The sequence below is a fragment of the Hermetia illucens genome, chromosome 6 (genome assembly GCF_905115235.1).
Source record: "Hermetia illucens chromosome 6, iHerIll2.2.curated.20191125, whole genome shotgun sequence".
NCBI classification, from domain to species: domain Eukaryota; kingdom Metazoa; phylum Arthropoda; class Insecta; order Diptera; family Stratiomyidae; genus Hermetia; species Hermetia illucens.
The window spans coordinates 2783746-2810751 of record NC_051854.1 but is presented as its reverse complement, the minus strand read 5'-3'; the positions used below and the strand labels follow the sequence as shown (position 1 = coordinate 2810751).

General features: G+C 41.7%; 2 protein-coding genes across 3 annotated transcripts; both read right to left on the bottom strand.

Moving 5' to 3' along the window:
* Positions 1-17943, bottom strand: LOC119660558 (nucleosome assembly protein 1-like 1). Its single transcript, XM_038069198.1, has 6 exons — positions 14539-17943; positions 6566-6738; positions 6270-6489; positions 5888-6152; positions 5719-5816; positions 1-292 (listed from the first exon to the last, which is right to left on the bottom strand). Exons 1-6 carry the CDS (start codon positions 14638-14640, stop codon positions 86-88), a joined length of 1065 nt encoding a protein of 354 aa, XP_037925126.1. The 5' UTR covers positions 14641-17943; the 3' UTR covers positions 1-85.
* On the bottom strand, positions 10964-26087 carry LOC119660556 (ATP-dependent RNA helicase abstrakt-like). 2 transcript variants are annotated; one of them, XR_005250441.1, is made up of 5 exons: positions 25180-26087; positions 22339-22653; positions 22021-22237; positions 19136-19723; positions 10964-11330 (listed from the first exon to the last, which is right to left on the bottom strand). XR_005250441.1 is itself a non-coding variant. In XM_038069196.1 (4 exons), the coding sequence occupies exons 1-4, from the start codon at positions 25996-25998 to the stop codon at positions 19218-19220; spliced, it is 1857 nt and encodes a 618-aa protein (XP_037925124.1). In that variant the 5' UTR covers positions 25999-26087; the 3' UTR covers positions 18088-19217. The 2 variants fall into 2 exon arrangements, 1 of the variants encoding a protein (XP_037925124.1); XM_038069196.1 differs by lacking the exon at positions 10964-11330 and having other exon boundaries at positions 18088-19723.
* Positions 26088-27006: the final 919 nt, after the last annotated feature.

The window sequence follows — 27006 nt, the reverse complement described above, 5'->3', positions numbered from 1 at the left end:
ATACTTATAGAAAGAACTTTGGGACGACTAATTGAACAATTCAACATGAAATTGATTGCGGCGTTTTCCTAATTAATGAGCAAATTTAAGGAGCAGCATCACCGTCTCCATCAGGTACATTTCCACCTTCCTCGCCAATATCTTCTTCAGATACATCACAATCCTCCGATTCATCATCATTGGATGTACTATCAGAAAAGTCGTCACTTTCACCAGTAAAATACAGAACAGCTCTCGGTACGATGCGTTCTTTTAAATAGTGGCCGATCTCGAAATCAGTCTCCAAAATTGTCTAATTGATAAGAAAACGAGATAAAATTTTACCGAGAAAATATTATAATGAATGCTAAAATATCCAATGTTTCCCTAAATTAATTTCTGTTTGATTTATTGAAATACTCCCACCACTCACTCTCTCCGCTGCAATGAACTTCAAAACCCACCATACCCCGTCAAGTTTTCATTGAGAATCGTACAGACAATTGCGATAATTTCATCCAAGTATCAATGACAAATAGCACTAAACGACCAAATAAGAAGCAGAAAGACCCTGAAGTTCGAACTACAGGATCTAATGGGCCAATATGGCCATATGAAAGCTGCATTCAAGGCTGGGCTCACGAAAAGCCCTTGGGTAGCCAGAATAGACAATAAAAAAATGCATTGGTTGGTGAACTGATTCAGGTTAAGGGTCCTCATTCACATTGAATACTAGTCCCTGTATGTAAAAAAAAACTCGCGATGTTCTCCGATAATCATGAGGGAGCCAAAAGTTGATTGGCAAACAACTTAAAAACTGCAGCAGAAACGCTAGAGAAGAAACAAAGCTGCATCCACGGTCACAGATCCATTTGATCAGAAAATCATGGACAAAGAAACGCCTTGATATGCGCGTGTACGATGAAACAATAATTAGAGGCGGCATTGAAAGGCCAGCCACGTGTAGCGATATACTAGAGAAATGGGCCTGTGTAGCTGACCTGCGTAGATGAAAACGGTGGAATAATTGTTCTTCAAATTTTTCTGGCTCGCCTGTTTAAGTAATGGCGTAGAATCTATTCCCTCGTAAATCAACCTTCCAGTTTCAGATACTTCAAGAAACCTATTTTCTATTTTGGGCAAACTGAACAGGGCAAATGGGTTCATATCCAGAAAATCGCTGAAAAATTGAAGCAAGCTGCAACACCTTTCGAAACTAACATCCACTTTTCAGCCCTCCCATTGAAAGTAAGAGCATCAAGATGAATGATATGTGAAAATAGATGCTAAAAAGAGAGATGGAAGGGCGTACTGTAAACTCTTCAGCACAAGGAAAAATGCAAGTCGACCTGGAGAGCTTATGTCAACCAACATGTGCAGTCTGTTTAGCGAATCTTTTATGAAAAACGAGATATTTTGATAGTCAGGGAAATTCTTCAGATGCTCGGAATCATGAATAGATGAACAGCGTCGCGTATACATCCCAGCAAAACTGTACTAATGAGCTAGAAAATTGTGCTATCGTTATAATGCTTAACATTAGAAAGTAATGAGAGCCGGAAAGAAATCTGGAAGCCATATGGGGTAAAGCTAGTGAGCACAATACCGCATGTTCCCAACAGAACCGACAAATCGTCTCTGGAAGGAGTAACCTCATGCAAGCTGTGGATAGACTAAGGTTAGACTGAGGTTACTATCCTCAGGCATGTAAAACCGCTGTTGACGATTTCTACGTAGGCGACAAGCTGACGAGAGGTAGCAACAACAGGACTTAATGGTAGTACTCCAAAACAATGAGTTTAAATTCCGAAGGTCGACTACCAACCACGACGAGCTGTTAGCGACAATTCCCGGGAGTGAAAGAGAAAATAAGGTACCACTTAGCCCCCAGGATGACGGGAGGACTCGTTCTCATTCAAAGTGCAGCTTGACGCTACCAGAGAGGAAGCGCTGAGCAAGAGCCAATATCTCCCGTGCGCGGTTTAACTGTTTGATCATGCAAGATAGTTGCAACCGACAAATCTGACGGCTGTTAACGCTGGTGGTAACATCGAAGAAAGGTCCAGCAGCACATACTTCGCCAGCATCGAGCATAAGAGTAAGAACATTTTGCAAAAATGCTCATCCTGCAGAAGACTTGTACAAATTGCTGCCTACTGCCGGAAGTGACTAAGGAAACTCAACAGCACTTTTCTAACTTCCAAGAAGCTAAGAAAGCCAGAAACCATTTGTTTTCTGTTGGCGCAGTGGGAAGCATTCCCAATGGAGATCAAATCTCTCGAGAATAACCAACAGCAATCGAGTAGTCTGGTCAGATTGGCGGAGTGGGCGGAAGGATTCAGAGCAAAGCGCAGCATCCCCGAATAAAAGACATCAGATTGTGTTTCATGGGCGCGTGGTGAATCTAATCATCGACCACTATTACCTTCTCGGTTTACATGGTGGACACCAACTGGTTTACGCTCTGAGTCGCACAAAATGCTGGGTTTATCAATGGAACGGCAGCATAATGCATAACCTGTTTTAAGACAACAAAACACCAGCCAACAGCAACTACCATCCGTGTTCACCAGGATAATCACATACCGGGATTGATTATGCTGGACCCATCACGATCAAATGGAATAGCAGTAGAAACACGAAGACCATCAAGAAGACCGCATATACCACTCGTGTTCCTATGCCTCTCAACAGAAGCTGTTTACTTGTAATTGGCGAGCACCCTTTCACCAGAAATGGGCATAGCAGCAATCAGAAACTTCACCGAACAAAGGGGGAAGTGCCACACATTGCTAAGTGACAACGGAATCAACTTCATTGGAGCTGATATACGGCTAAAAGAGATTGCAAAACAAATTATCAAAGACGCAAAAGACGCTTTTGGTGAACAATATGTAGTGGAAATTCATCAAACTACGAAGTCCCTATTTTGAAGGTATTTGGGAAGCAGCCATGAAGTCCATAAAGTGACATCTACTAAAAGTAATTAGAACGTATTTATTGAACGTCAAGATCAACACGCTGTTAATTCAGATTGAAGCATGTTTTACTTACAGACTAATGACACCCGTAAGAACGGGCCGGAATGTCATTAAGGCTCTAACATCAGAACATTTCCTCACTGGGCAAAACCTATTCGAACTATTTGATGGAGCCGCTGAGGAGAAAATGAGCAGAAAGTAGCAACTCACCCAAAAATTGAGACAGCGATGAAACCTCGAGTATCCAACGCAGCTGCAATAACGGACAAATGATACGGTGAGAATCAGAACTCGCACTCGAAGAGAAGGATAAAGTATACGAAGTGCGCGGCGTTCATAGCAGTTATTGAGCGCCCAAAGTCGCTCTTTTAATTGAATGCGGTTTAGACGGAATTGTCTGCTCTCCGTTCGGAGATAAAGAAATATAACTCCTAATGAGGTTCTTGCTCGACGGGTTCTGTTTTCACAATGTGTGATTCGGAAGACGTTTGCGCAAGTGTAGCCATCGTACAGGTAAGCGCAATCGAAGTAAGTCAGAAAACTGCAACGCTAAGAAGAGTGGCAATCGACAATATTCAGCAGCAAAGCCCCTTGAATGTTCTAGACAAATCTACGAGCCACCTGTTCTTTGTCACCTGAGTCAATATTTCCGTGATTTCCCGCAGACATAACGCAAGTACACTAAATGATCGGCGTATGAACTTTACGCAGCGAAAGGTTTGAAATTTAAGACTTTCGGACAATAGTTGCTATCGATAAATTTAGGTTTCCAGCGGAATCTGTCTTAGAAATTTTGTGTGGCCAATGCATGTGTGCCGGTCTACCGTAGGCGCCAATTTTATCCACCATTTTAGGTTACTGATTGGCATTCGTAACCACTGCGTAATCAATTCGTCAACCAGTGAATCATACAAAAGATTACGGGTGGCTTGTAGAACCCCAACAGCTGCAACGGTTTTTTGGCAAACACACTACCCACCGTGTTCAGACCGATCATTGTGGTGAACTTATTTGAATTTCAAGGCTACAGCCTCCAAGTCTCTCGGTGGAACATTATATTGTAACAATCGCGGGACACCAATCCCCGAAAGTGACCTTACTCCCGAAGAATTAGCGCGACGAATATCTGCTTAGGATGGGCCACTGCCGTCTCTCAAGCAGCTCTTGATCGAGCTTGCTTCATCTGGTTCCTAAGAATAATAACTCCTGGCGACCAAGTTCCGATTATCGCCGTCTTAATGCAATTACTCAGACCGATCAGTCCCCACCTAATTAAGCACATTGAGGACGTTTTCGCAAGGCTACCCGGATTTTCAGCAAAATAAAACTATTGAAAGCTTTCCATCAAATTCCGATTGCCGAGAGTGACATCCCCAAAACATGTCATCGTCCCCGTTCGGTTTGTACGAAGTTTTGGTGAAGACGTCCGGGCTGCGAAACGCCCAGCACACTTCAGGAGATTTACGGACTATTAAAGGCAATGAACGGCGTCTTGCGGTGATGGAGACGAAGAAGTCGTTTTGGACTAGTAGCATAAGACGCCTTGATCACATCCGAAATGAGAATATATCCGTGATCGATATGGGGTTGTACCGATCGTGGAAAAATTGCGAGAGAGGTGTCTTCGGGAATTCACTCGCCAAGATTGATCTGAACATTGAAGTCAGTGGAAAATGACCAAAAAGCCGCGCCATATGCTAGGTGGTGATTTGAAAGCCTCGTGAATGCATCAAGACTAGGCAAATGGCAGCGAAAAATTGTGCAAATTATCAAGACGAGCCGACACCGCTTGTGAACGGGACAAAGACGAAAGAAAAAAATATTAACGAGACTTGATTTTTGCGTATATCGATGACATTCTAGATTTAATCGGAAAATTCGAAGCAACAGTATTTACGAAGATTTGAACGACTTACCGGTTTCGTGATTAATGAAGCGAAATGCATTTTCAATGATCAGGAAATGGAGTTCCTCGGTTAAACTATTAGCAAGAATGGAGTCGGATCACCGGCGCCGCGAGTACGTAATTTTCCGCGGCCAGTTACATTCAAGGATCTAAGATTTCTCGGTTCCCGAACTACTATCGTCATTTCATTCCAAATGCTACGAATCTGCAAGCCCCTGGTTTGGACATGAGAAAACAAATCGTGCGATAATTGAACGGTGTTACTTCTGACCAGAAGCAGAAACCTATTGATAATTGCGAGCGCAATTTGGGAATTTGACGCTACGTCCAAAAGTTGGTAATAAGATCGGATACACGGAAAAATCGAATACTTGAGTTTGTGATCCGTCTACGTCGTATTCAATCCGAAGTCAGTTTCTAATTCATGATCATTAAAACGTGAGTAACGATGAATGGTCGCCTGTCGACGACAGCTACGACACAGGTTTTTTTGGAAAGATGTCAAGGAAACACTCAATTCGCTTTCCTACTCGAAATTTTCAGTAGCAAATTATGATTAGAACGTTGATCCTGTCTCATATCAAGTGGATGCGGACTTAGGATCCCTCATTTGCCAAACAAAAATATCTACGAGATTTTTAGGAACATCGTCCTCTTAATTCTCTTAGGAACAATTTAATGGACCTCTGGAGCCAAACCTGATTAGCTACGCTCTTACGAACAGATATATGTGGGGACCTTATAACTGATTGTCTAATTACTAGTCGCCAAAAGCTATAAATTTGAAAATCTCTTAACTGACGAGAGACTGAGAATATAATCCTTTAACCAAATAAAAAATGTCGTCCTTACATTAATATCATCAAATTGTGGATCATGCTCATCCTCGGGAATTTCAGGGGGATCAAAAAAGTTGAAAAACGACTCAGTCTTGATAATCTTAACACTTCCTGTAATTAAAATAAACAAATCAGATTAGTAAGACCCGCGTTCATACAAGTATAAAACAAACAAAATTTACCTCTATCTTGATTTAATTGACTTTTCCTCTTCACAGTCTTGCATGTTAGATCCTTGCCTTCATACCAATCGATATTACAGCCAATGCATTTATATATCTCCGGTCCATCAAACGAAAACGGATCGTCATTGTCTGGATCGCATTTCAGCAAATACTCTTTGGTAAGAACCGAGTTTGAGAAAAATGGATTTGGAGAAAAATGGAATTCCAACGTGAAGGACAGATCTGGCGGCGGTTTGGTTACACATCGAATGTCAACCAAGTGCTAGAATAAATTTTACAAAAAATTATATATTATTTTTGAATTCGCAATAAACACGAGCGTTGGGCAGATTCGATCAAAAGAGCAAAACAACAATTCAAATATGGAAACTTCACTCACCTTCAATGCCGGCTCATCGGTCTCTTTCACAAACGTTTCAAACAATGGAACATATTTGAATATAGTCAACCAAAAATCCGGTACTCCTCTTGCATTCGCATCGAATGGGGGACAAGAATTATCAACTGACAATGGGAAATCATCTATGGCGTGAGTATAGTCCAGAGTATATTCAGCATCCGAATAATTGCATTCTTCTTCAGTTGGCTCATAGTCTCCACTGGAAAGAAGGTACACAGATAGGGGGCCATATCAAAAACCATTTTCAATCTTAGTTTTGTGAACGGATTACTCACTTTATGATCTCAAAACGTTTCTTGAAAATATCACGATGTCTTTCTTCAAAGCTACGTTCCAATTCGTAGACCTTACGATGAAATTCGGCATCAAGGTGCGTTGTTATGAGTTGTAACTTTCGAAGGGCACGAACTTTTTTTTTAATTGGCAACGGCAAGGATGCCATAAATTTCTGAAATTATATGAAAGAGGAAATTAACATAGGAGATAAAAATTGAGGGTAATATTGCTATGAAAAAAAATATGATGCTTATTGTAGATTCACTGGCTGCCTGTAGTGATCGGGAATAAACTCTAAGAATAGAATTAGATGATATGATTTCGTCGTAACTTTGCTATGATAAGCTCAGAAAATGACAGCAACCAACCAACTGAAAGTGTTAATCGAAGTCAATCAAAAATTATCTAGAAGTTGCCGAAGTGAATAGAAAAAAATGGAAAAATCCTTGACAAGAAAATTGCAGTTTAGTATAGCTTTTTTTGAAAAAACCTATTTCTAATCAAGAATCAGCAACTTTCTGGTTAAAAGATTAGACCGCGATGATTCTCTCCCAAAGCGAAAACTACAGAATTATTATGGCGGCGTCCTAATCTACGGTTGGTATGGTTGACCATAACCTTATGGACCCTTGCGAAATCATACAAATGTTTCTAGAAAATCGATGAAACTCACTGCAAACCATGACTCATTTAGGACCGATCCTTATTTACGGTAGCAACAAACCGTATATTTCAATAACCACGTGAAAAACTGTATGAGATAAAATACGAAAGTTCCTATTACGCACCATACTCGCTCACCAACTAATACTTCTCCTCCAAACGCATTCAACGCACCTTCACCACTTTTTTCCACTCTGGAAATTCAAATTTTGAGCAACAACATCAATTTGAAGCCCCTTCACGTCCAATGATCTGCCCGTGCCACTATATACCACCAATGTCATGCTTGCATCTTGTAATCCGCGTATTCTGGTCCAAGATAATAACTAATGAAGGACTTCACCGGCCTACGGGGCCAAATATCCGTGGAGATGTTGATCCAAAAGCAGAACTGGCAGTGGAAAGATCACACGCAAATGAGGGCGACACCTCCGATGCGGGTTATGCCATACAATGGATCCTATTACCCCAGGATTATAGACGAACGGGCTAATCTAAAATCACGTGGAAGAGGAACGCAGAATTCCCATAGAACCGTGAAGGCAGCCGAAGCACATTACCGGGAACCGACACACGAGCCATACCCGTCGACTTATTGATGAAGAATCGAAAGTGAGTAGGTCATACATTGAGAAAAGGCAACGACTGCATTGCGGATGGATGGATGGAAACCACTACCTAAGGACAGCCGACAAGCGGATTGCCCTACAAGCTACGGAGCACAGAAAAATTGAGGAAGAGTGTAAGCTTCTCGGAAAGTCGTGGGAGAAGCTGAAGCACACTGCTAGGAATCAACGGTACAGCGATGGTACTTATAGCAACAATATATCCTTCTCCTCTTTAGGAGTAAAGTGGTCTTCGAGCTCTTTCGCTTTTTTTTGTGAATTATGAAATCAGATTTTTCAAAATAGAAATTTTTCACTATAATTTTCTAAATTTTCGTTTGAAAGACGAGCCGTAAATGAAAGTCGGAAGTGTATGGCTCGTGAGTTACAAGGCGTACATTCTGTGTGGAAGTTATTCTAAATCACAAGTTTCCATTGCAATGCGAATTTTCCACTTAAGACATTTATGTGAGATGCACTGAGTGAAAGTGTCTGCAAACCAGGCTCAAAAATATCGTATCAGACACGGCAATCGGACGAAACGACCGCTGAACAGATATGAAACGGAGGAAGATTCGAGATTTAAAGACGTTCGTTGATTGTCGATCACAAAGAATGCCAGTTCATCCAGATTGCGTTAATCCGTGAAGGAATTTCATAACGCTATTCTCCAGCTTTGTTATTAGACGCTAGGAAAGCATAATTTGCATAAAGCAGTGTATAGAGCACTGATGTTAGATGTTCCGTGTGACGGTGCCCATAACAAGAGCAGAGCAGTGGTGAGAGGGCGCTTGCTTGATGAACACCAACGGAGACACGAAGCGGTTTTGATGCACCATATAATAATGTAATGTGTGACGCTCAAAACGTGCAACAACTCTAACCAGGTACACGGGCTTTAGGCTTCAAAATAACCGTCTGTTGCCCGATGTGTATAAAAGTTGAAGTCCCGAGTTGTCCATTCATACGAAATGGATATAAAATTAACCGTAGGATTGTACTAACAATGTGACTGTTAGGATTGTGGCTAGCTGGAATAATGAAATTCTGCACATTTATGGAATTGTCACGCCCTATATTTCCAAAGCTGTTACGGTCATGCAGTAAATATCATATCATCGCAACGAAAGTCGTGTGAGACTGGAGCTTGAAAAAGGTAGCAGAAAATGATAAGAAAAGTGAAGAAAACAGATTGCATACAGGAATAACTGTATATAGTGATAGTTCCTGGAGAATTTTCGTGTTATTTCAGGATCACATCATTGATCGGGTGGTTTGCAGGGGAAAATCGTCGACATTGAAGCGAAATCGAAAGACAGTAAAGCTTGCGAGCACTGAAAAATAAATTAGATACTGCTGAGTACGAAGAACGGCTCGAATTATGTGAAGGCTTATCGGGTAAAATGGAGATAGATGCTGTCATCGAGATGTTTCAACGTCCCGAAATTTTACACGGGCTTAAATACCCAAATTATATATGTGATGACGTATGAAAATCTTCAAATGTAAAAAAAATGAATTGATAATGTACAAAAACGAATGGACACTCGGTTGAGAAATTTGAGAAAAAGTAAACAAGGAGGAAAAGGACAGTTAACCATGAAATTCATTGATCAATTAACAATTTATTATAGCTCAACCACTCGACGGAAAAATATGAGAAGTGAAATCTCGGCGACATTATTTCATAAAACGCCAACCCGATAGTAGCTGGGCGATAAGCATCGACTTTGACGTAGCCAAATGATTAATAGAATTGAGAAAAACAACAGTTAGATTAGAGTGGACAAATAAAGTGTGATTCAACTGATTCCCGATAAGATTGGCCTGAAAGGTAGAACAATTGTTCATGAGAGTTAACATTGAAGGGAAGAGGGAGTAAACAATAAAGGCAAAAGGGAAAGAACCTCTCAGATAAGATTTCAGTGTCGTAAGTAGTTACCGCTTGACATTAGTATTATCAAACCATCGTAACGTTAGGACGGAATGTGGAGCATAAGCGAAGACGTTCGATCACAGCAATGATTCAGTTCTTCAGGTACCAAGGATTGACTGTGCATGGTTTTTATTGAGTACAATAAATCGAAGAATTCCGACGAAGGTTTTCAAGACCCGTGTGAGAAACCTCGCCCCTGCGTTGTCAGGACGTCCGATATTCGCCCATCACAAGAACTATCAGTTAGGTTCCTGACTCGTACATTTCAAACTTAGAATGGAGGCGCGGTTATTCATTAGTAATAGGAATTGCGTTTGATAGTGACACGCGTGAAATGTATATCAGAGAAGCAATAATAAGAGGCAAAAATTAGCCCAATTGGGAAGGAACTTCCCCAACATATCCCAGCCCTCTGGCATAGCGAAAATTTAAATATTCTTCGATAAGTTCCGAATTCAATATCTCGTCAACCTGTTAAATTTTAATGCTAGGAAAGCTACGATGGATGAATTGGTGTTCATCAGATTTAGTTCCTAAAAAAACACAATTAGTTACGTAAATTAGAAATGGGCCTGAAATCTATCCGCAAATGATTCCTTTGGTAAGACTTTTCGATCAAATTTTTTTGTAGAGTTTCACCGTGGAGTAATCCCTACAAAATTGCTTCTTTTGATGCAGGTTACTGCCATTTCTCAACACAAAGCTCCGCAACAGTTTAGGTTTCATGGTTGATCCTTTGAAACATCTCTGAGGACCTTATAAAATGTTATTTGGTTTCATCAGCCCAACTTTTCTGTGTTAACTGCTAAAATATACTGAAAAAATCGTACCAAAAAAGCAGAAAGATAAAAAATTAATGATATAACGAAAAAAAACTAGAAATCAATGTCTGGAACATCTTGTCTTCTAGTCTTCTTGCTTCCAATGTTATAAAGGCTCCTCACTGTCCTAAAAATAATTAGCAACCTCGAAAGGAATTTCTTCTTCGATTCCTTTCTACACCCAAATTACCAAGCACGGGGTCTATTCACTCATGGGTAAGACTGGTTCGATGGTGAGGTTTGATCAATTTGTCAATTTTCCGCCTAAGCAAATAAAGAAATGATGGTAAAATTTTTTAACAGATCCTGAAACAGTAAAAGTGCAATAATTCCCATTGAATTCCAATCAATCTTCAGACGTTTCTTCTTTGCTTAAAAGTACATTTATTGAAATTCCATTATTAATCTTACATATATATCTATAGTTTAAACACTACTTAAAAAATATAATTTCATAGATTTACTTAACATTTACGCTTAAAATTATAAACAAAACACAGAAGACCATACCCTGAGAAAGGAACTGTATACGTAATTCATGCTACAGACTTTGGTATTTCATTTACTGTTAAATTAACTCTTATTTAGATATTGACGTGTAGGCACCAATTATTTCTTTCAATATCCTATTGTCATTTGAATTACAATTTTCATTTGAAAAAGGAAAAGTACATTTTCGTGGCGGATACTGCAGGGTGAATCATGAAGCTCAAAACGGAAGATTGCTCCACCAGTACAACTTAAAAAGAAAATTAGGACTTTTCAGACATGACATTTTATGTGAACTAATTTAAACAGTTTTAGGTGACTTTTTTGGAAAGTGTTGTTGGTTAATCAAGTCCGCGAACCGATCTAGTTTCAATTTTTTTAGTGAAAGAAATAAGCAGCAGTCGAAAGCCCCTTCAATATATATGAATGTGATTAAACGGAATCTACTCATGATATTTGCTTAACGTCGTACCAACTGACTTGCAGTGACACTTAAAAAAATGACCCTGCGAAGCGAAACAAAGGCTAGAGAAAAAATTCATTTTAATTATGGTCGATAATAGGGAATTCGAGATCACTGCGATGAACTCAGGATATCAAACGAATTACAAGTCGAGGATGTTAGTCGGGAGCTAAACGCGATGTACAAACTCAAGCCCTCAAAAAGGTCCCCTGGCCTCGTCACCATCGCCAAGCATTTACTAGCTAGCCACAGCAGGAACCATAACCTATCTCGGTTATCGTGATGTAGCTATACGTCACGAAGTAGAGGCTATGAAGCGCCAGCAGGCCAGAATCGCGGTCTTAATGCTCAATATAACGGATTTGGAACACCATCAGATATCGAGGGGCAAATCAATAAGATGGAGGAACAGGGGAAGTCCATGTTTAAGCAGGAGATATCGGAATTCTCTATGGGGATAAAGACCCTAATAGGAGAAATCGAAGCCAAGCATCACCAGCTCTTAAATATTCAGCCCTTAAGGGAAGTGGTGGAATATGTTTCCCGTATCAACAAGGGGGGGGGGGATAGTCCTTCCAGAACTAGAAGAACCCGAGCCACAGGTACATCCAGTGGCAGTTTGGCTGCAAAATGAGCTAGTCACGGTCGAGACCTGATTCCTCTTGAATTTAATGATAGATTTAAGCATGTGGCAGTTATCGCAACCTTTGATGCGAAGAATTTCACCTGGGATCTGGGAATAGCGGCACCCTCTCGGGTTGTTTATATGGGACCTGAGAATGACAATTTCTTCCTGGAGGAGGAGATCCTTCCAGGCTTATACGAAGCAAAGCTGATTCGATCAATGCCAACATGTATCAAGGAAATTGTGCAGGAAAGTGAAAATTTGCGCGACTGGTATGCGTTGAAACCGTGGGACGTAAATCGGACATGTGAAACCAAAAATCAGGGTAATATTCAAAGGACAGACTGACACGATTCCGACCACGTGTAATGGAACAAATTTGGAAATAAGGTTTCCCGTCACGCTCATTGAGCTAGAGTACTGCACTCTGGATGCGGTTTCGTTTAAGGTTAGGGAAATACCACGGGGCATCGCCACTAATTGGACTAAAGTGTATGATACAGGAACTCCACGATTTAATACTCCGCCGAGCACTACCAGATTCTGATGCACAGACTATAGCGAAACTTAAGCGGAAGCTAAAACAGGAGATTGAAGAAGGAAGCGTTCTAGAGAGTAACATGCCCCATGGTTGTGCCGGAGTCGATGGGTTATTCGGGATAACACTGGCAGGGGTAATAATATGAGTGAAAAGGAAAAAAAGAAGGCAGAGCGGAGTTCAATCCACCTTCGTAAGCCATCTTTCGACAGAGGACAATTGTCCGGGAGGTTACGAAAGGCGTCAGCACAAAGAGGCGATGACGTCCCAGCAGTAAGTTTTTCCGTATAGGAGACGAGCAAGCAACATTCTTTTCCTTTTGTAAGTTTTTGAATGTAAATTACAGCTTGTAAATTTTTGAGCCAACTAAACTTAAACATAGAGATAAGGTACCATAGATCTAACAATTAGTCAAAACTTAACGTTAGGACTGAAACGATAAAAGTAGGAATGGATACTAACTAACCAGTAGCAATAGCACTAACATATAATAATGGGTGTTAACATTACTTATAAAAATGCAACAATCATATACTACGTGCCCCTGAATAAAACGACATCATCATACTCATGTTATAATCCGGGAAAAAAATAAAACACACCGAGGTCGCAAACTTCGCATGCGTTATCATTTTCCAAACAAGGTTAAAATGTTTCAAGGTCAGCCCGACCGTGCATTAGCTGAACGATGTTCTCGCCACAATCAACTCATAGAATATATGACGCATGAGGAAAGTTTAGAAGCGGTGACAATATATTACTTGAGAAAGGAAATTTGATAAGGCGAAACAAACCATGGTCCAAGTCAAATAAGGAATTTATTAAAATGATACTCATCGACATGATTGCCAAGTTGTTTCCGTAAACAATGCCAGCGTTCTGCCGCACATGCAAAATGCGACATACGCCAAGTGAGCCAATGTATTTCAGTGGGAGTATCTAGGAATCGCCCCGTCGGTGACGAATCTTTTAAACCCAGAACAAGGCACCCTTCCGTCAGGCATGTCAAGCCAAGAGCAGCCACTAACTTTGATTACTCTGTAATTGTGATGTAGTTACTGTTTTCAATAAAGGATAAAGGAATTCAATGTAATAAGAGTAAGCAATTTCATTGTTCGCCCGGAAATTTTCCAGACACTAAGTTGACATTTTAATTTAGATAGATACCACCCGATAAGTAACCTGTCCCTGCCCCTCAAAGTTGAAAATAAGCACACACATCTAATTCAAGTATTCAACAGACTACAACACTTCAGAAATCAACAACAAAAATTGTTTTTGTCTAGAATTAACCCCATCCTGAACACCTGCCAGTGGGGGTGAGAAGACCAATTGGCAAACAGCAAATTGGGAGCTTCGAATTTTATACGAAGAACTGATATTTCATAATACATAATAATGAACTTGGTCATGAGCCTGATTGGGAAAGTACCAGGAAAATCTCCTCTGTCAAAAAACGACATCAAACGCAAGTATATATTAGTAAAATTGACTTTCAAATGCCCATTCTATAACACCATACTGGCATCCCCTTTCGATAACAACGTACAAAGTGCAGCGCTTATACCAATAAAAGTTACTTTCGGAAATTTTTATGAAAACGCTGAGAATAATAAAATTTTGACTCAGGAATAATCCCTAGCAATCCATTAGGATACGAATAAGAAGATTGATTAGTGAAAGTGACCACAACCTTTGGTTCAATTTCATAATAATTTTCCATCAAAAAGTATCCTCCATTAATGCTGAAATAAACCTTGAAAAACGTAGCTGCAAGTTAGACTGCGGCAAAATAAAATGTTAAAATAAAATCAAAATAATCATCGACATACTTGCTGTTGACCCCTCTTAAGAACTTGCGAAATGTAAGGCGTAATAAGAGCATCGTTATGCACCATATTTTCATTATTTTCATCCGGGGTAGAAGACATCATAAGATTTCAATTGAAAAATTTCGAAATTATGTTTTTGCTCTATAAACATACACACGCGCTCACGAAAATTAACCGTACCGACACATACGCGCAACAATCACCACAAACAATTAATAAATTAAATATGATAATATATACGGAACGTTTGATGAAATTTACGGAATAGATTTTTATAAAAAGAAGACTTTTCCTTGAATTTGAGAAAGCGCTTTGTGTACCTGTTCAATTGTTTGAAATCTGTCTGATGTTCACTACGTTATATTTCGTAGCAATTTTTTGGCATTTACAGTATGAAAATGTATTTTAATCAATGAAAACTTGACCTGATGTGGAATCACTTCGATTTGCACTTGAATAAATAACCAACTTCGATTGGAGGAACTTTTTGGGTTGTGATGACCTACACACTACCGATTCGGCCTGCAGATCAGCACGTCCTTAAAGATAGTTGGGCCGTATGCCTCAGACAACAGTATCCTAATAATACGATGCGGAATACAGTTTCAATAAGGAACAACAACACATTGACACCGCTATTGAAAACGGGTATAATCCTCAGAATATCGAGAAGCTGATCGTTAGGAAAATCAAGCAACACAATAGGAACACTCATACAACACTATTTCCGCGATACAAGGAAGTCACCTATTCGACAACATCAGGAATTGGATGAAGAAGTGAAAGTTGTAGGTCCAAGTCGATTGTCCACTTTGCGGAATTTACTGGGGAACGTCAAAAATCCGTTGGCAGCGGAGGAAAATGGCGGTATCTACCGAATAAAGTGCAGTGATTGTAACAAGGTATATATAGGACAGACTAAACGCCTGATAACGACTAGATGCAACGAACACATCAAGAAAGCGGTACATAGTGTCCGGAAACAAAGGTCATGAATTTTGTATTAGATAGTTTCATAGAAGAAAAGGAACATATGTATATTATGGAAACAATTTTAAGGAAATATAAATACGAGATGACCGAGAAGAAGCTCAGTCCTTGTTTCGATATTACGATGGTCTTGTTTCTATATCACAGTACGGAAGAACTAAAATAAACAACTGTGTAACAAATAGACACTAAGCGTTGTTACTTAACTGTACCCGTTGTCCGACAATAGTCATGATTTGCTGGTGCTACACCTGCACACTTTTTAATCCAGCGAGGCTTATTAAATCCTCCGATGGGGAGAGGTCTCAGGGGAGATCTTCCTGCAACAAGGCGGTAGGGCTGCAGGTCCAGGAATTACAGCATCAGCTTTGGTTAAAGTTTGAAAAAGATTTAAAGATTAAGTAAATCAATGGAGTTAGCGGAGTAAACCAACGAAGTTAGCGGAGTAAACCAACGGAGTTAGCGGGGTGAGTTAGTAGAGGAGTTAGCGGAGTGAGTTGGAGTTGCAGAATGAGTTAGTCGAGGAGATGCAGAGTGAGTTAGCAGAAGAGTTGCAGAATGAGTAGCAGAGTTGCAGAGTGAATAGTAGAGGAGTAGGTTAATTAATTTATCGGGCTTTTTCAGCAGCAAATAAAAGTTAATAAAAAAATTGTTAAACGTGTACAAAAGTGTGGTTTCCTTCATTGACAAAGTACTCCCCGGTATTAGGGTCAAGAATTATTTCCACAGCTATCATCTATACTCAGCAGCGAGGGACAAAGGAACAGGAGATCGTCACTCCCAAGAAATAAGCGCACCTAGTAAAATACTAGGCTGGACTTGGGATGACCTGTGCCATATTTTAAAGACTCCCAAACAATACCTACAGAATTTAATTATCATCCAAAGGGTGCAATCAGATGGTATAAACGTAAACTAGAAGACAAACCATACGACATCCCAGTCGGCATGGATTTGTTGAGTAAACCGTGCAAAAACATTATATCTAGTGATTTTTTCTAGCGTTGTTTTGACGGCGGGTAATAGTTCACTTTGAAATGAATTTAACTTTTCTAAATAATCATCTTCATTATTTTGAATGTTTATTTTGTTAAATTTATATGTTCTCCCATAGAAGAGTTCATATGGAGTAAATTTTGCTGCTGAATGAATAAAGTCATTGTAAGTAATAACATTCGAAATTTCGAACATTGTTAATGCTATATTAGGATAGATGACGCCGCCGGCGCTCTCCGCGGCTTTGTAGAACTCGCCACAGGAGTGGAAAGCAAGCGGTGAAAAGGTTCCTTTGTTGGGAGACAGAGGGACCGCATGGAGAACAACCGCTCTCTTCAGTACCATTTGTGTTTTTCTAAACTTTATGGTAAAAATGTGCCCCATCCAGGCAGCGTGCCATCAATGGAGGCGACCCCATGTGCAACCGATGTCATCCAGTTTCACACGGAGCCTGTTTTTGAAAAAGGCACGTGACAGCAAATTTCCAGATGTGCAACCCATATTGGGATCTACCTGGCAGTCTGTCCAAAATACCCACATCCTCATCGGGAGTCCACTTACCCAACGGTGGGTCATGTCACAATTAAATGTAGGTGGTTTTGCAGTTTCATATATTAATATCATGGAAAACTGTAAGTATCTTATTTGTTTCAGATGTGTGGGCGTTTAAGCCTGGGGCGAGGCCGATCCATACCATGGCGGGCACCCCCGTACGTCAGACAGCTCCCACAGCCTTACTTAGGTACTCTTTAGCCTTTGACTAATTAGAGGTTGACATCACTAATGTCTTGTATTTTTATATTTTAAGTGATGTCTATATATTGCGCGAAAGTGGCCAAGGCGAGGATAGTGCCCTGGAGAGCCACTCATCATATGCCGTCATCTACACTCGTTCATCCCACCCCGATCACATCAGCAGGGATGTTCTGCTTTGGTGAGTAGTCTATATTATTACTCCTATTTAACATTTTCATAATTAATGTTATACATCTTTATATTTTAGGTAATGTGTATAGGAACGGGACAAAAAAAAACGCCAAACAAAGGCAAAAGAAGGCGCCATGGGTAGAGAGCCCCCCATCATATGCCACAACAAAGATCCGTCCCGATTCCAAACCACGAAAACAATCGTCTCTCATCATTGAGGCCGTTCAGTTGTTGTCGTTTTGTTGCCAAGTGCATGATTGTCTTCTTGTTCATCTGTTGGCTGCTATATGCGCTTATACTGTTTCTGATCAAAGAGATTGGGATAACAAGCTGTCATCAATCAACTGTGCCTTTCGTTCAGCAGAGGACCTCCCCCTATCACGTCGTTTTTGCGCAGACCATGGTCACCCATGGGGATACCTACGCCCTTTTACGACGACTGAATACCTTGCATGATGCGATCTGGGAGATCTGTTCTCAGAATAACCTTGCTATTCTGAGAGCAGAGGTTCAGAGGCGCATCTTCCAAGCAAGACAGACACAAGAAAGGGGTTACCAACTTACGATCCCGAGCTCGTGAATTTCAGGTCGGAGATATCGTGTATAAGCTGCTCTTCAACTTAAGGTATTATTTTATATTTCTCTTTGGACATATTTCGCAGCAGCATTTCTCCAGCAAAGTAAGGTAGCAGTAATATACAAACGTCATTGCTCAAGCTGCTACAGATTGGCGGCGCCGTACACTACAGGTATGACATTTGTCCAAAAAATCAGTTGTCAAAAAGAGAAATGAGATGTCTCTCCTGTTGTAATCCGCCGGCCAGAGAAGAGTCCAAGTGCTACTTTGGTCAAAAATAATAATAAAAGGCAGTGCTCTTTGAATATTTGGGAATATAGCTCCCCAAAAGAATGAGTACAAAGTTAAAATAAAATTCGATATTTTTTCCTCTTTGCCTGGTGGGCATATAGAAAGGAAAGGAATGATTAACGCCAAGGCCCCTCCATTTGAGTAGGCATCCAACACAAAAGCAGTTCCACAATGACTTATTCTGACGTTCATTGGAGAGCCATTCATAAATACATAAAGAGCCAATCGTAAATGATAATTTTTTGGAAATGTATACAAGATAACAAAGACCCAATCGAGAACATACCGCACTGATGTCGGAACATTTGTGTTCGCAATGTAGCAAATAATATAACAATAAATTAATCTTATACAAGAAAGATTTTGGGTCTTCTTGACCCAACCTCCATCACGAGTATCAGTCCCCGATATACTCAAATCCACTACAAAATTTATCAAGAGGAATATTTTTGTTGTGCCTACACGTCAATGTGTCGCTTAAAATTCTAAAATTATCATTAGAATTATAAATTAAATGACTATAAATATATTTGCGCTCAATTAAAATAATTAGAAACTTTTGAATATATTTATATCGTGTTTATCCACAATTATGTGGTATTTCACGACAGCCGCACATTGGCGCATGCTCATATGAACGGAAGAGAATCTCATATCCGCAAAATCAAATCCCGCCAAACAAACAAAAGCCACCAGTGTAAGCAGCTATTGTAAAATCCACAATGGTTCATCCTATGCTTATCACTTGTAAACTCAAAGTAGACTTTGTCTTCGATAATCAGCCCTAACTAATAGTAAATGCTAAACCGAGCTTACTTGATATATCAGGCTTTGTTCCATATACAACGTTCTGCAGTTTTCGCCAACATCAAAAATCACAGCAATAAATCCAAACACTTTAATAATCTGCCGCTGTGTTCGACAAATAATCACGACGTCCAATATTCGAGACCTGCTTGCTCTGGACAGCTTCAAGTTTCGGACATTCAGTGATACGATGGCCCAAACCGCCACAATAACTGCATCCATGTGAATCGCCCAGATCCAAATACTTCTCAGTTTCAGAGCAAAGTTCTGCCAGAAATGGTGGAACTTTCTGTCTGGCTTCGATCAGTAAATGTTTCAAATCTAGCAACACCGATTGCTCAGTAGTTTTATTTACGAACGTTGTGGCGAGTCCCTTTGAGCCTATCGAACGGCCTGTTCTGCCAATTCGATGTACGTAATTTTCCACATCGTCGGGCATATCGTAGTTTATTACGTGTTGAACATTTGGAAAGTCCAGACCTTTTGATGCCACATCGGTTGCAACGAGAACATCTTTTTCTTGCTTGCGGAATGCTTCCACTGCTCGGGATCGTTCTTCTTGATCTTTGCCGCCGTGAATGGCAACAGCTTCAACACCTGAAATTATGGGAAGAGAGAAATGTTAGTGGTCGATGTGTAATAAGATTTAATTGGGGGTAAGTAAAATCCCAACAAAAACAAAGGTAATCGGAACGTGGGTTCACAGCTAAGAAATCCTTACAAAAGACTAAACTCACAGCCAAGGTACTCTTGCCAAGGGCCCAACTCACACCCAAGAAACCATTGCAAAAAAAAACTCGACTCAAAGCCATAAAAACCTTGCAAAAAGCACAATTCGCAGCCTTGCGAAAGGCACAGCCAAGTAACTATTACAAATGGCCAGACTCGGAGCCAAAGAGTCGCCGCATAGGTTTCAATCAGGGCAAAGGAGTCATTGCAATAACTCAGAATAAAAGAATCATTGCAGTGTGGCTCGGTCCATAACGAAGGAATTCTTACCAAGGGGGTCGACCTATAGCGAAGGAATTCTTGCCAATGGCTCGACCTAGAACCAAGAAATCCCTGCCAAGAGCTCAACGCAGACCCAAGGAAGGAATCCTTGCAAAGGCCCAATTTACAGCCTAAGAATGACCCCAACTTACGATCCAGAAATTACCGCAAAGGGCCCAACTCGCACCCAAGGAATCCTTTCAAAGTGCCCAAATTACAACCAAGGACACTTGCAAAGGCTCGCAGCCAAGGAATCATTGCAAGGATAGAAATTAAAGAATCCTTGCAAAGAGCCCAACTCACAACCAAGAAACTCCTGCCAAGGGCATAGCTCATCGCCAAGGAAACCTTTCAAAGGGCCCAACTCACGACCAAGAAACGCCCGCAAAGGGCACAGCTCATAACCCAGGGGGCCTCCAAACTGCCCAACTCACAGTCAAGGAATTCTTCTAAAATGCCCAACTTACAGCTAAAGAATCTTTTCAAAAGGCCCAACTCACAACTCTCAGCCGAAAAATTCTGCAAAGTGTACAGCTTACAGCCAAAGATTCCTTTCAAAGGACCCAACTCACAGCCAAGGAGTCCTTGAAAAGGGCACAGCTCACAGCCAAGAAATCCTTGCAAATGGGCTCAAATCACAGCCCAAGAACTATTACAAAGGGCCCGACTCAGAGCCGAGGAATCACTGCATAGACTTCAACTCAGGGCAAAAGAATCATTGCAATGGGCTTGACTCAGAGAGAAGGAATCCATGCCAAGGACCGGACCTATAGTGAAAACATCGTTGCCAAGGCCTCGACCCAGAGTAAAGAAATCGTTGCCAACTCACAAACAGGGAATCATTGCAAAGGGCCCTACTCTCGGGCGAGAAATCCTTGCAAAGGACCCAAAACAGCCAAGGGGCCGATCCAGAACGAAGGAATCCTTACCAAGAAGCTAGATCCAGAGCGACGTAATCGTTGCTAAACGCTCAACCCAGAATCAAGGAATCCTTGCCAAGAATTTTTAGCGAATGGCTCAAGTCAGAGCCAACAAACCTTAGAAAAACTAAACGCGCCATGGAAGATTCCCAACAGGGCTGCGAAGTATCATTCTTGAGTCTGGAGTATATTTGCCAATCTTTTTAGTTCAAAACACTTCAAGGCTTCCTGTTGTAGAATAAAATGTTTACTTTGAATACATATACCATGTTTCGGGAACAATTTGATCCCTTCTTTAGTGAAAGGTCTCTAAAATCTCTACCATACGTACTCTGAAGAAATTCCGTACTTATCTGCTATGAACCGCCAAGCGTTTGTACAAACTATCAAGAAAGGGACATATGCCTTCGAATTCCTCGATGAACCTTAATACCAGGATTACCTTGAGTACTGTAGATGCAGAAACGAAAGCCAGAGCAAATGATGTGCATCTAAAAAGGCCGAAACAGACTTAGCGAGAGAATACGAAGAGGAAAACAGGACGATCCAGAAGTTTGACAGCTCATAGAGCTGTTCCAGAAGAATTGGCGGACAGAGCTCGGATTATCTCCTCCTATAACAGAAAATCTTCAACTGTTTTGATCTGTGCTGCCTTATCCACGAGAGACGATTATATGAAAATCTCTGATTCCACCCAAGGCAGGCTTACAACCGAGACATGTGAAAAATCCAATCCAAGCGTTCTTCGCAACAGAACAGGGCAAAGAGAAGAATTTAAAAGACAAATGCAGAATTGTGGATGCGGATCAGCGTACTAGAACGAAAATTTAGGGAAACCGTTCCGAAGCCATTGTCATTTTAGATCTGCTCCACAGAAGAGTGGATAGCGATACAGCTCTTATTTAAAAATTTACGTTCCAAAATTGAAAATGTCAAATGAAGTCATTTGACTTAACTCTTAAACAAATTAATTGGAAAACAAACCTTTAAGCAGAAGATATTCATGGATGGCGTCGACGTCTTGTTTCTTTTCCGCAAATATCAAAACAGGCGGTGCAGTCTTCTGTAGGCATTCCAATAGGTACACAATTTTTGCTTCTTGCTTAACGTATTCAACTTCCTGAGTGACGTTCAAAGATGCTGCTCCAGCACGCCCTACGTTAATAGTGACCGGCTTCACCAGAGCTGATCGAGCAAAGTTCTAGATGGAAGAAGGATTAAAAAAATGCTATTAATCGATCAACGATTATTTATGGAAGCTCAGCAACAATTATTATTGGAAAAAGGAAAAACAAATTTTACCTGAATTTTTTTTGGCATAGTAGCCGAAAACAAAAGTGTTTGACGTTGTCCCTTGAAGAATGAGAAAATCGTTCGAACGTCCTCCTCAAAGCCCATATCAATCATACGATCAGCCTCATCCATACATAAATAACGACAAATATTCAGAGTAACCATTTTCTTGTCCAACATATCCATAAGTCGACCGGGGGTGGCAACCATGATGTGAATTCCTTTTTGAATCTGTTCCATGGCTTCTGTAACTGGTAAACCACCAATTGCCAAACAGCTTCGTATCTCGGGCATGCCACTCGATTGGATTTGTTTACAGTAGAACTGGAAATGTAAGGGAAAATGATATGTCAATAAATCGTCGATTTTCCTATCAAAACAACGCATCTGCCACAGCGATATTGGTTCGAATGCGAGGTCTATGCATCACGAAACTTCCAACCGCAAATAACCCGACGAAAGTACATCCCCCCAAAAATACTCCTGAAGAATATGCTCTCGAAGGGGCCAGCCCGATTCTCATGGTACCAGATTCTCTCCGGTGAGACTTCGTGCCAAGAGCTACTTCAGATGAGTCCCATTACATATTCCGGTTTGACTGTCCTCCTCGAATACATAGGGCGGCACTCCCCAATCGCTTGCCTGAAATTAGCCTGCTGAAAACCGCAATAAAACTTTTCTAACAGTCAACTACCGCTGTGCATATTCTCCAGAAGCGATATTATTTTTCGTGGGCGTCAACTCCTCCTTGTTCATCTATCAAATAAGGCAGAGCAAGCTCATGAGGTCAACGCTTTGGACATCAATGTCAAAACTAAACACGACACCAAGATAGCACTAAGCGAGCTTTATAAACAGATCGTTACCTTTTATGAACTATACTTTTATGAACGATACTAAAGTTAGTCAATAAGCTGCTTCCAAACGCCCACGAAAGACGAAGAAAATTCAACAGTTTGGTAGATGGCTACCACATGAGTTGAACGAAAGGGGGATAGAAAAATATCCATGAATTTCGCTTGCCCGATACAAAAGGAAGTGATTGTTTATCATATCGTTACCGGGGATGAACGTTCTAAGCGGAAAAAATACTGACAGACCCGGGAGACATCGACCGCAAGACCGAATCGTTTTCGAAGGAAGAGAAAACTGTTGGATGAGACCATAAGTGTAACTGTTAACACTAGCCACTACCAACAATTGGTTGACTTAACTGTTCGCTTCTTGAAAAACAACTAGAATACCAAGAGGGCGGCCTGGTCTGATTATGCTTCAGGTTACAATTCCTCACACGACCTCCTAGTGGTGGCCGCTGGAAACAGTGTTTAGACGGGCCAAGAGTGTGTAGGGCCAAGCTGGGAGTAGGCTCATCCAACTGACTAGGATCTGCTTGTCTACTGGTCATATGTTAGGGGCAAGCAGATCTGGCAGGGGATGAACCGAAACAACAGCCCGGGGATGGTCTTCTCTGCACTGAAGAAGGTGCTAATAGGACTCCAAACCAAGGTGGATAGCATACACCGAGGGCTGCGTATCCAATGGAGAGCTTGATCTTTAGTATGCGAACTCTGAATACCTTGGGCACATTCAGTTTCAAATAAGACCCTTACCCTGGCGGCCGGGCCAGCCAGGGTGGACATTCTTCCCGGGCTACTCATGGGACCAAGACATGGATTCAATTTTTAAAATATAAAAAAAAAACGATAGAAGAAGAGGATGGCCGCCGAGAGCAGTACACTCGGTGCCAGCCGTAGTACCGCTGTGCTGAAACCAACCGCAAGGATCTACCGGAGCGAGGCGGCAGACATAGCACTCCTAACCCGAAACCCCGGTATGGTCAACGAGCGGGATGAAAAAACCTCACTAAATACCAGACGATTGTTGAGGAATACAATGGCAAACGCCTGGCAGACGAGCAGAAGGGGAAGCCCATCGCTCTGAAACGCAATCGATCTCATGACGAGGTCAAGCAAAATCACAAGCGGAGCAGAGTGGGCAAGAGTTCACACACTAAGCAACAACCGAAGAAAAGTTCGCAGCAACAGTCAGCCGACGAGCCACGAATTGCGAAATCCTTCAGCGACGTTGCCAAGAGTCACATATGGCGCTGGCGGATGATAATTCTGCCAGCGGCAAACTAGCGTCGGAGGTGGGGACCGGTGTTGAGGCCAGGCTGTCGGAGATGATGTTTGAGCATCTCCTGGACACCGAAGGCAAACACACGGGATTCATCCACTGCCTTGATTCCTCTCAGGTGATCCGTGGGTTCCACGAGCACCAATTCTCTAAACTTTCTCGGTTCGTGCGTCGCTAAGATCAGACACGCCTGGGAGGACGTAAAGCTCAATATCACCCCTTGCGATGAGATCCCCAGGAGGCCGGCCGTTCGATTCTGGTTGCCGAGGAGCCGCATGGATAAGGACAAACTCTTCCAATTCCTGCGCTTTCAAAACCTCAGGATTCTCATGGACTGGGTTGTTATCAAGGAGGAACCCAAGACAAACAACCAAATTTTTCTACTCCGTATAAACGAAGAGTACATGGAGTGAGAAACGCAAAGATAAAAGTGTTCCGCTCTCCAAAATCGGACGACGACCTAAATTCAATTGAATCCGCCGCCTAAAAACCAACTCCGCAATTACCCAAGCGGAAACTGCCACCAAACGCGAAATAACCATTTGGCATTGCCAACCAAAACCCCCGCCACAAGGGAGGTTTCGCTCTGATTTGTGCTGACCATCCATTGAACAATGTTGTGAATACATTTCCAACGGGAATCCTCATACTCCGAGCCTAAACACTTATCCTACCAATGATGCCAGCAAGGAAATCACCGAAAAGAACACTCACCTGAATTATGTCGTGGGTCTGCTTCGCCAACTCCCTGGACGGGCATATGATCAGCCCGTAAGGTCCCTCGTTCTTCACAAACGGCAACGACACTTCCTGCTCCAAACAGAACATGATGATGGGCAGCACAAACACCAGCGTCTTCCCGGAACCGGTAAATGCGATCCCAATCAAATCTCGACCCGCAAGCACCGTCGGAATTCCCTGGACTTGTATCGGCGTCGGTTTGCTGATCCCCTTCTTCTGCAGCCCATTGAGAATGCCCTGATGGAACTTCATATCCCGAAACGACAAAATTGGCGGCGGCACATCCTCACCCTCAACCAGAATCCTTGACTTTTCACGAATCGACGCTCGCTTGCTCTCAGGCATCGCCAAAATATAACGAGGCGGCTTCCAGCTCGTCTTTATCGGGTCCTCGTACTGAATACCTTTTGCCAACTCCGCGACCCCCATCAATGCCTTCTTCTCCGCCACACTTTCGAGGATCTTCTCCTCCTCTTTGAGCTGCTTCTCGACGGCGCTGATTTTCCGAGCCTCCGCGATTTTCTTCAGCTCAGTGTGCTGGTCCAGTAAACTGATGTTGAACTTGCGGCCCCAAACTTCTTCACCGCCATCCTCGTCGTGCTCGTTTTCACTGGACGATTTAGCGGTTCCTGCCGCAGCCTCTGCGGTCAACTGGACGATGCGACCAACTTTCAGGAGCTGCATCTTCTTCCTTTCTTTCACGGGAACGTACGGGACGTACTGATCTTCCACGGATTCTGAGTCACTTAAGTCATCACGACGGTAACGCTTCACTGGGGGATCGTTGGGCATTTTAAATTAACAAAGAATGCAATGTCGGCGAAAAAACACAACAAACGTTTATCAATTGAAGTCTCCCGACAACAGCGAGCTGTCACATGAATTCGTGTTGCCAGATCTCAGAATGTTAACATGCAACAAGTGTCCCAGGGGAAAATTGTAAATTAAACTTCTCTACACTTTTCGTCATATTTTCTTTCGCCAAAAACTGTGCAAATATGGAAATGGCTTCAAAAACAGATTAATTATCTGAAAGTCCTTTCAGAATTCCAAATAATAACAAATTTTCCTCTCAGAATTGCATTCGTCCTGAAAATTCAACTGAACTGCGTAACCACAAACCAGTCTTCAAGGAAGATGTTCATGCAAAGTCAAATTCACCCTAAAATCTGCATTGCCAACCCATGTGTCATTTGACATCCGATGTCATTAGTTGGTGTGTTTATTGCACAAGTCGTTTGAACGCTTTAATTGTTTTCTCATAAAACGTTTGATTTTCCGTCAAATGAATACAATGACAATGGCACCTAGTCAACAGAAAACATCAAACCATGTCTATGTCAAAAGCGACAAACACCTACAATCGCCGAAACTGGGAAGATTCCGAATTGCCAATTCTCTATCAAACAAGTCTCGGCGGCAATCCCTACATGCGAATGATCAAGGAACGCTACGGGAGAAGACAAAAATCTGCTGCCGCCTGAAGAATATCCGGCAGACGTGCCTGCTCGACTTCCGAGTATGGACTTCCAACCCCACGCACTTGGATGCTGCCCTGAAAATCGCTAATGAGCTATCGAAAACAGGTGGAACCCAGGTAGCAGAAGTTGTTGGGAAATCGGTGGCTGCAAGCGAGATACTGTCCAAGTTTACAAGCAATGCGCCTTACTACAAGCGAAACAGCATGCGTCCCACGGGGGCGTACGTCCATGTACGGCAAATATGCCGCTCCGTACGCTTCGATCCTACTTCCTGGCGGAGCGATTCCTTCGATAAGTGGCAAACTGTTGCAACATCGGC